The 10,663-nt window shown below is 42.0% G+C and overlaps 1 protein-coding gene across 1 annotated transcript in view; it reads left to right on the top strand.

Moving 5' to 3' along the window:
- Positions 1-996, top strand: part of LOC108297419 (carboxypeptidase Y-like) — a 1,811-nt gene extending 815 nt beyond the window's left edge. The window contains exon 3 of the mRNA XM_037735408.1: positions 4-996. Within this exon, the coding sequence (XP_037591336.1) occupies positions 4-92 (89 nt within the window). The 3' untranslated portion in view covers positions 93-996. The remainder of the gene's footprint in view (positions 1-3) is intronic.
- The last annotated feature ends 9,667 nt before the right edge of the window (positions 997-10,663 follow it).

Raw genomic sequence — 10,663 nt, forward strand, 5'->3', positions numbered from 1 at the left:
CTGATACCAGGACTGTTCCACCATTTGTCTATCACCATGGTCGTGATACCAGATCTGTACCTTTCAGAGACACCTTATTGATACTGAAGTAATTGGAAAAATCCTTTTTAAAAGTATTAATATCCAGTGTTCAAATGATCATCTCCTAACCATTTTATTCATTAATCATCCCTGGTGGTGTCAATGATTATATTTATATCTCTATACTGAAAATTTTCAATTTTTACTGTATCTTTGCTTTTCCTAATTTCCGTTGTTGGAAAAAAAATTCCCTGCCTGCATTTTCATTTTTGCCAAAGTTAATTTTAATCTATACTATTAAAAGTTTTTCTCTTAAGATAAGACTGTCAGCACATAAGACCACAACAAAAGAGAGAATTCACTGATTTTGAAGCCTTTGTTAATTTCTGGCTGACAAGAGATGTAGTTTACTTAGTTAGCTGCTAGTATCTATCTAAGTGAGCAGCCAGGGAAATGTCTATCAGACTGATGATATGCAAAGACCAAACCGTTCTCTTTGAGTCTTTTAAACTATTTCAAAAGAGAGGAGAATAGGTAGCTTCCACATATGTGGACAGGAAGGAGAATACACTAAAAGAAACAGGCAACTATTTCCCAAAACAGAATAGAAAATTAGATTTAAATAAACATTCACCATTAAAATTTATAAAACATTTTCTCATGAAATGTAATCTCTCTAAACTTACCTATTATATGAAAGTCAGTTCTTATATGCCACACTACAGTGATTGTTGACTGTTGACATTCATATGAACATATTTCCAAGTTGATTATTTGAAAAAGCAAATGGACTATAATCCTTTATTTTTGCAGTGATCTTTTTAAGATTGTCGATTTTTTTTCAAAATAAAACCAAAGATTTTAAAGATTGAAAATGACATTAAAATTTATCTTCTCAAAGTAATGATGTTTAACTCTGTGTATCTTATTCCTGTTTATAGTATAACTGTCAAGTGATCATTTAACCATTCTTTAAATATTTCAAATTACTGGGAACAAACCACATCCCAGGGTGTATCTTCTTTTTCTTTTCTTTTTTCCTTTATTTTACTTTAAGTTCTGGGGTACATGTGCAGATCTTGCAGGACTGTTACATAGGTATACACATGCCATGGTGGTTTGCTGCCTCCATCCCTCCATCACTTACATTATGTATTTGTCCTAATGCTATTTTTTCTCAATCTCCCCATCTCCTGCTATCCCTCCCTCACCCCCCACCCTCAACAGACCTCAGTTTGTGATGTTCCCATCCTGTGTCCTTGTGTTCTCATTGTTCAGCATTCTCTGAGTGAAAACATGTGGTGTTTGGTTTTCTGTTCTTGTGTCAGTTTGCTGAGAATGATGGTTTGCAGCTTCATCCATGTCCCTGCAAACGACATGAACTCATCCTTTTTTATGGCTGCATAGTATTCCGTGATGTATATGTGCAACTTTTTCTTTATCCACTGTGTTATTGATGGGCATTTGGGTTGGTTGTAAGTCTTTGCTATTGTAAACAGTGCTGCAATGATCATACATGTTCATGTGTCTTTATAATAGAAGGATTTATAATCCTTTGGGTATATACCCAGTAATGGGATTACTGGGTCAAATGGTATTTCTATTTCTAGATCCTTGAGGAATCACCATACTGCCTTCCACAATGATTGAAGTAATTTATATTCCCACCAACAGTGTAAAAGCATTCCTATTTCTCCACATCCTCTCCAGCATCTGTTGACTCCTGATATTTTAATGATCGCTATTCTAACTGGCGTGAGATGGTATCTCAATGTGATTTTGATTTGCATTTTTCTAATGACCAGTGATGATGAGCATTTTTTCTTATGTTTCTTGGCCACATAAATGTCTTCTTTTGAAAAGTGTCTGTTCATAGCCTTTGCCTACTCTTTGATGGGGTTGCTTTTTCTCTCATATATTTGTTTTGGTTCTTTATAGATTCTGATTATTAGTTTTTTGTCAGATGGGTAACTTGCAAAATGTTTTTCCCATTTTGTTGGTTTCTGGTTCACTCTAATGATTGTTTCTTTTGCTGTGCAGAAGCTCTTAAGTTTAATGGGATCTATTTTGTCTTTGGGCTTTTGTTTCCAATGCTTTTGGTGGTTAAGTCATGAAGTCCTTGCCTATGCCTATGTCCTGCATGGTATTTCCTAGGTTTTCTTCATGGGTTTTATGGTGTTAGGTCTCATGTTTAAATCTTTCATTTATCTGGAGTTAATTTTTGTAGAAAGTGTAAGGAAGGAGTCCAGTTTCAACTTTCTGCACATGGCTAGCCAGCTTCCCAACACCATTTATTAAACAGGGAATCCTTTCCCCATTGCTTGTTTTTGTCAGATTTGTCAAAGATAAGATGGTTGTAGATGTGTGACATTACTTCTGAGGCCTCTGTTCTGTTCTGTTGGTCTATATCTCTGTTTTGGTAGCAGTACCATGCTGTTTTGATTATTGTAGCCCTGTAGTATAGTTTGAAGTCAGGTAGTGTGATGCCTCCAGCTTTGTTCTTTTTTCTTAGGATTGTCATGGCTATGTGTCCTCTTTTCTGGTTCCATATGAAGTTTAAGTTGTTTTTTTCCAGTTCTGTGAACTTTGCTGAAGGAGATTAAAGAAGACCTAAATAAGTGGAAAGATATCTTGTGTCCATTGGTTAAAAGATATAACATGGTTAAGATAAAAACACAACTCAAAGCAATCCACAGATTCAATACAACTTTCTCAAAATGGCCCTTTTTATAGGAATGGTTTGGAAGAACTTCATATTCCTAAGAAATAGCAAGTGTGCCCCCAGAACAAAAGCGATCTTGAAATGCCAGAAGGAACATCCTCTATTCCAAAGGTCTTTAACTTGCTCTCAGCAACACCTGGTAGTCTTCAATATACAGGATTTCACATCTTTTTTTGTTGTTGTTTCCATTCGTTTCTAGACAGAATCTCACTCTTTCTCTCAGGCTAGAGTACAGGGGCACAGTCCCAGCTCACTGCAGCATGGAATTAACAGGCCAATGGGATCCTAGGACCTCATCCACTGAGCACCTGGGGCTACAGGCTCACACCGCCACACCTGGATAATTTTTATAGTTTTCAGTAGAGACAAGGTCTCACTATGTTGTCTAGGCTAGTTTTAAATTTCTGAACTCAAGTGACCCTCCTGCCACAGCCTTCCAGGTTGCTGGGATTTGAAGCTGAGCCTGGCTGGCTTTCACATCTTTGCTCTATAGTTTATATTTCCTAATGCTATTGTAAAGTACTCTTTTTAAAAATTTTTTATTAAAATTATATATTTAAGGAATTCTATATATTTATCTATATTTAAGGAATAGAACATGAGGATCATATACATACACATATACATATACATGTACATATACATATACATAATGAACCAATGCCTACTAGGTGAGGGGCTGCCTTGTGAGCAAACCCAAGGGCCCTGGTTCATGAAGCCCTTGGCTAGAAAGGTGGAGGGATCAGCCAGGTGGGCACACAGCAGATTTCTCGTTTTCTTTTGGCAAACACACACACAAATATCAGCACCTGCTCACTGGAGTCTCTGGCAACCCTGACCAGGCTTCGTGATGGGTGAGGTGGGCTAGGAATGGGAAAGTGGATGACCCCAGACCTAGAGACTGCCGCTGTCACCTGGGCACCTGGAATGTGCGTGGAGGAGTCTCCCACAGATTTGGGCCTGGATCAATGCCCAAACATGCACAAGAACAGGACTCTCAGCCTGGATGTTTGCAGAGCTCCCAGTCTTCTAAAGAGGCTGGTGGTGGGGAGGAAGTTTCAACAACACAGAAGATTCTGGGTACTCGAGCTTGGCAACAGAATACTTCCCTGTACTACTAAATGACAATATCTGACACGATGAATGACACACTTGAGCAACAGCTTTCACTGTTTCACAAGCAGTGTCTCCGGACCACTAGGGTAGTGCTGTCGGATGTTGACTGAAACGTCAGTGGTTCAAGCCCATCAGTCACATGAATGTTTCTAGCTGACATGACCTTCCATCTGAAGAGTCTCTCCTTGGGCCAAATATATCTTAAAACTTCTCTTCAGGCCAGGTGCGGTGGCTTACGCCTGTAATCCTAGCACTTTGGGAGGCTGAGGTGGGTGGATCACCTGAGGTCAGGAGTTCAAGACCAGCCTGGCCATCATGGTGAAACTCCATCTTATAAAAACAAACAAACAGAAACTTCTTTTCTTCTTGTCTCTTGTCTATTTTCCAATGTGCCTTTTTGTTGCTTGGGACAAAAAAAGTCCATTTTTAATCTCCCCCCAACAAACATCTCCCCTTACTTATCCTGGTGTTTAGGGTTTTGAGTTTGTTTTCTCAGCTGCTCATATTTGGAACACTGGAAATTCCTAAAACGGAGAATGACGGAACCTGAGTCACACCTCTGGTGAAGCCACAGACTCTGAGGGAGAAACCTAATCTGCCAGGATTTGAAGTTAAACACATTAATTTTGTGTGCCTCCATTTCTATATGTCAAATGCACTAAACCAGAATACTCGGGTTGTCCAATGTTTAAATGAGCTGTGCAGGAAAAGCGTGGAGCCCAATGTCTGTCACATAGTAATTGTTCAATACACATGAGCTCCTATCAGCACCGTTGCCTCCAGTATTTCCATCAGGCTTTGATCTTTTATACACCCTTCTTGATACAAGTGGATCATTCTTCAAACCTTCTCTACCTGATGGCCATGAAATTGCTCCAATGTGTATTATTACAAACACAACTGCAGGGATCAGACTGACACATAGATCTGTCGTGCATCCCCCGTCTACTGCTCCGCAGATACCTGAAAATGGAATTGCCAGATCAAGGTATTTATACATTTCTGATTTTGCTAATTTCTGCCCAAATTACTGTGGAAAGATGATATAACAAGTCACATTTTTAACATTTTGTGAGAAGTCTTTTTTTTCTCCATCTTCTGGCCAAAACTGGGTAGTGCTTGCCTACCATTTCCTCTGAACTTCCTTTTGCCAACATTTCTGTAGTCATACAGTGGGGACATGTTTTATGCATGACATCAAACTCAAATCCTTAAATGAAAAGAGGGATTAACATGACTGTACACAAATTTATATTCAAAATACAATGAATGGAAATATACATGTGTATGTAAATATATACACAAAAATATATAGCCAAAAAATTTTTTTTATTTAGGATACTTCATCAAAGTTATGTATACTTGAAAATTTGTTTAGTAAAACAGTAGTCCCCATGTGTACTCCCAGAGTTTCATCATATATAAGGAATTATTTAGCTCCTTATCTCTAAGTAGCTATTATTCCTCTTTGCTTTCTAAGGTTCGGTCCTATCTCTCCCTCACATACTTGCTCATCGCCACCACCCCCAAACATGCCTCTCAACACCTCACCCTCTAACATGTTTGTGTCCTAGTTTGCTGAGCCAATTACTACATTATTATGAGTTGTACGTTTTATTCGGAGTTCAGTCACATTGGATATACATAGCAGGAATGAAGGACCAGTATCTTCCGGGACTCTCAAGTGGATGAGCTTCAGAGATTTCTGTAATCTTTGGCCGCCCTGCCTGTCTTCTCCTATTCCAGGTAAGCACTGGATATGATGGGCCCAGGTCAGGTCAGACACTCTCCATGAGCAGGGGAGGGTGGGACGTCTTCATGTGCAGTACCAGAAAGACACTGTCCAAAGAGGGAGAGGCAGTTCTAAAAAAGAATGGTCAGTCTGGGGCCTGGGCAGGCAAACCAAGGATGTGAAGAAAACAGTGTCTGCTCTGTGAGGGGAACATGCAGTAGAGGATGGACTCAGAGTGGGAGGAAAAGAGTTTTTGGAAATATGGCCATGGATATTCCTGTGTGAGCTGGAGCCACTCGAAACTGTTGGGGGCTCACAGGGGCAGGGAGCTTAGGAGAATCTGCACTCCCCAACCTGGGAGACAGATGAGGGGACTGTCCTGGTCACCAGACAGAGATAGGGTCTGGGCCAGGCAGTTCTGATGGGAAGGAAAGAACAGGACATCTCCTTAAGGTAAGGGCCTGAGTTCAGGTCTTGGTAGGGAGGGAGGCTGCCTTGGGCATTGGCAGCTGCAGATGGTTGGCCAGATGAGGGCCCTGAAATCTATATGCTATCACCTTGTGGTTCTAGTAAAAGAATCACTGCAATGAAGGGTCTTTAGGAAGAGGAGGTGGGGGACCTGACTTGGGGCGGGGGCTCCAAGAGGACTGTCTGCCTTGCTGTGCAGAAGCCTGCTGCATAACCTCCCTGGTTCTCTTGCTTAGTCTCCTGGCCAGACCCCCAGAGTCCCTGCCCTGTGTGCCCTGGAAGGGCACAGTCAGATGAGCCAAGGCATCTCCAGCCGGGACTCATCCCTGGGCATTTTTGTGGCTTTGTTAGGCCCTGGCCTTCTCCAGGCCTTGTCTTGCAAGAAACTGTCCTGCAGGGGGAGTCGGGGAAGGAGGCTACTTGTCAGTTAACTGACTAGCTCACAGGAGCTCATAACTGGAGGTAACCGAGTTACACTTAGCAGCCATAGTTCCCACGCACCTATGTTAAGGTGTTTCTTCTGATCAATCAAGCAACACTCGAGGAAAGTGGACCTGAGAGGGAGGAGTCGTCCCTCTTTCTTTGTCTCTGCCCTCTCCTTGGATCAACTTTTATCGTTTCATTTGCGCATCGGAAAATGAGGCAAAATCCACTCTGGTCTTAGGGCCAGAGAAGAGCCCTTGAGGCCTCCCTCACGGAACACACTCTCTCAGTTTACCAGAGTTTCCTGTACCGAGAGGAGATTTCTGCCAACAGTAGTGGTATATTCTTTTTGCGTTCCCTCTTTTTCTTTTCCCCAAGGAGGCCAGATGATTATCAGAACAGGAATTGGGACTTCCTGGGTGCCTTTCCCCCTTCTTCCATGTACTATGTAATGGCTGGCACCAATCAAGTGGGATTGGGAAACAGAGAATCTCTCATTTTCTTCTTTGTATTACCCTATGTTTGTTTGCTTGGCTTGGGCAACATTTTCTCACTAGAAATGGAGATTTGTTGGATTTAAAACAGAAAGCAATCAGCCATGGTTTGCATTTCTATAAAACACTCACACCAGGCCATATTCACCTGCTGTGACTCAAAGTCAACCATAAACTGTGGAGGTCAGGAGGCTGGGCCCTGACATTTAAGCACAGTGTGCTTTCTGAGAACTTGGCCAAGTTGATACTATTCCAATTTCTCAATATACCATGACCCATTAATTGTGGTTTTAAAAAGTGTACATGAATTGCTTATGAAGCCCCATGGGTTCCGCCTAGGTCCCGCTTCTCAACACAAAGCCAATCATTGAGACATTGAGTATTGCCAAGGAAGAAGGCTTTAATCAGGCACTGCAGCTGAGGAGATGGGAGATCAGTCTCAAATCGATCTCCTGATCAACTAAAGTTCAGGGTTTATATAGCAGGGAAGAAATGTAACTGTGTGTGGGAAAAGAGGAAGTAGGGAGGGGTGAGGAAGCACACATGATGAATGAGGGGTCTGGCATCTCACTGTCTGGATGCTGTGACTGGGTTTCACGTCTATGATGCTTTTTGAGAGGCCTGAGGGTCCTCTCCTGAGGAAGGAACTCAGATAAAACAAATGTAAGTTTCTTTTACCAGAGGCCTGAGGGTCCTCTCCTGAGGAAGGAACTCAGATAAAACAAATGTAAGTTTCTTCTACCAGACCTCAGGAGTTTGAAACCAGCCTGGGCAATATGATAAAACCCTGTCTGAAAAAAAAAAAAAAAAAAGGAAGCAAATGTAAAGGAGAGAAAGATCTCTGAACTAAACTTACCCCTTAAACTTTGACCTTGAAATTCTCATGTGCCCACCTCTACTGCCTAGAGGAATAGGGGGCCATGAGGCAGAAGAGAGGGGCATGTGGGATTGTTGGGCCTAAATGGATTGACTGGTTTTAATTTCTGGTTCTGTGATTCATGAAAGCAGTTTATTTTGATTGTCATCTTCTTTAAGTTCTGAAGACAAGGCATCGATTGGTGTGAATGTTCAAGATTTAGCGGGAGTAGCTGCGTTTTTCAGACCCAGGAGTCAAAGCCCTGTAAGCTAACAGCACAGGGATTAGTTAATAGGCACTTGTACTGCAGAAAGTCCTGTTTCTCTCTAACATGTCACAAATGAAAACACTGTGACTTGGTGTCCAGTGGTTACTGCCTACAGCATTTCAAACCATTGTATGAACGTGGTTAGGTTACTCCTTGCATGTACCTAGTTGCTAGCATTCTAATGACAGAACCATGAACAAAAGCATCAAAAATGTGACAGGGCCTATGGCAAGCTTAACAAATAAGACAATTAACTTTTCTCTCCATCATTGAACAAAATGGTAAATGCAAAGAACAGTTTTGGAAATTTAGTATGAGGATAAATATTTATTTCTCCATTTTGAGACAGCGTCTCCCTCCGTTGCCCAGGTTGGAGTGCAGTGGCAGGATCTCAGCTCACTGCAACCTCTACCCCCACCTCGCAGGTTCCGGTGATTCTCCTGCCTCAGACTCCTGAGTGGCTGGGATTACAGGCATGCACCATCACGCCCAGCTAATTTTTGTATTTTTAGTGGGGACAGGGTTTGGCCATGTTGGCCAGGCTGGTATCAAACTCCTGGCCTCAGGTGATCTGCCCACCATAGCCTCACAAAATGCTGGGATTACAGGCATCAGCCACCACATGGGGCCTTTTTTTAAGCTATTTGAAAAGAGCATAATTTCATATTTCCAAGATTGGTTTCTAGATACAGTACTAATAACTGATTAGGTCACTTACACTACTAAAATCTTCAAACCAGTGCAATATTTGTACATGTTTTGTTTTCAAGTACACACATGAAATTACAACAGTGAAACAGGCTTGGGATCAGAAACCAATAGAAATTCACACATCTTTTAAAAATTATTATGATTACCACTTAATCCAAATGAATGTCTCTTTGATTTTAATAATGGTAAACACAACTAAAGGAAGTTAAGAGAAATCCCAATCAACATAATTTCCTTAAGGACAAGGCCAATCTCTTCTGAACATGAAAACTTTGTCCCCACATCATGGTTTATTCTCATTAAAGGAAAGGATACACAACCAACTCAAGTGATTGATTGAAACCATCTCAAGTTACTGAGTGCACTGAATGTGTACACCAATTAAAGGAGACTGGCAGAATGGAAAATGGGGTTCAACTGTATGTTGTCTACAAGGAACCTACTTTAAATAAGAAGACACAGAGATATTTGAAGTGAAGGTGTGATATTGTGCCAGAATTGCTAGCCTTTGCTTCAGTTATTTAGTAATAACTAAAATAAGCAGCGCAGGATAACTAAGATCTGTGTGTAAACAAATGCTTATCTTGACTTCTGTAAACCACTGAAGTAACAAACAGAATGACAAAAGTCCCCTGGCCCTTGGAATGTCTGGAGACCACCGCCCTCGTCTCCACCCAGGAGGTGAATTACAGAATCCCCTGGACCTTGGAATGTCCGGAGACCACCGCCCTCGTCTCCACCCAGGAGGTGAATCACAGAATCCCCTAGCCCTTGGAATGTCCAAAACCTTTTCATCCCCATCCCAGCTCCTCACCCCCACTCCCAAGGTGGTTTTTCGGGTATAAAAAGTCTTGGCACCCTCCTTTTGACGCCACAGGTTGGAAAGATGTGAGTCCTCTGTGGTCGCCGACATAATAAATGACCCTGCAATCTGGCATACTTTTGTCTTGGTGCTAGCTTTCTACGCTCGGTCCAATACAACAAAGGAATGGGGAAAGGTATACCATACTCACCGTAATCAAAAGAAAACTGGAGTGGCATCCGGGCACTGTGTGAGCCTGTAATCCCAGCACTTTGGCAGGCCGAGGCCGGTGTATCACTTGAGGTCAGGAGTTCAGGACAAGCCTGACCAACATGGAGAAACCCTGTCTCAACTGAAAATACATAATTAGCTGGCCATGGTAGTGTATGACTTTAATCCCAGCTACTAGGGAGGATGAGGCAGGAGAATCATTTGAACCTGGGAGACAGATGTTGCACTGAGTTGAGATCACACCATTTCACTCCAGCCTGGGGAACAAGAGCATAACTGAGTTTGACAAAAAAAAAAAAAAAGAAAGAAAGCAAGAAAAAGAAAAGAAAAAACGAGAGTATCTAAATTAATTAGAGACAGAGCCAATTTCAGAGGGAGAAAAATCATGGGGATAAAGAGAATCATTACACAATGATAAAGAGGTCACTTCTTCAGGAAGATATGACAATCTTTAATAAGTATGCACCTAACAACAGAGCATCTAAATATGAGAAGCAAAAACTGAGAGAACTTCAAGGACAAATGGACAGATTCGCTATTACCGTGGGAGACGTCAGCATCAGTAATGGACACATCTCGGAGGCCGGAAATCAATAAAGATATAGTGGAACTAAGGCCGGGCGCGGTGGCCCAAGCCTGTAATCCCAGCACTGTGGGAGGCCGAGGCGGGTGGATCACGAGGTCAAGGGTCGAGACCATCCTGGTCAACATGGTGAAACCCCGTCTCTACTAAAAATACAAAAAACTAGCTGGGCATGGTGGCGTGTGCCTGTAATCCCAGCAACTCAGGAGGCTGAGGCAGGAGAATTGCCTGAACCC

Source organism: Cebus imitator, unplaced genomic scaffold (assembly GCF_001604975.1).
Source record: "Cebus imitator isolate Cc_AM_T3 unplaced genomic scaffold, Cebus_imitator-1.0 Scaffold801, whole genome shotgun sequence".
NCBI classification, from domain to species: Eukaryota; Metazoa; Chordata; class Mammalia; order Primates; family Cebidae; genus Cebus; species Cebus imitator.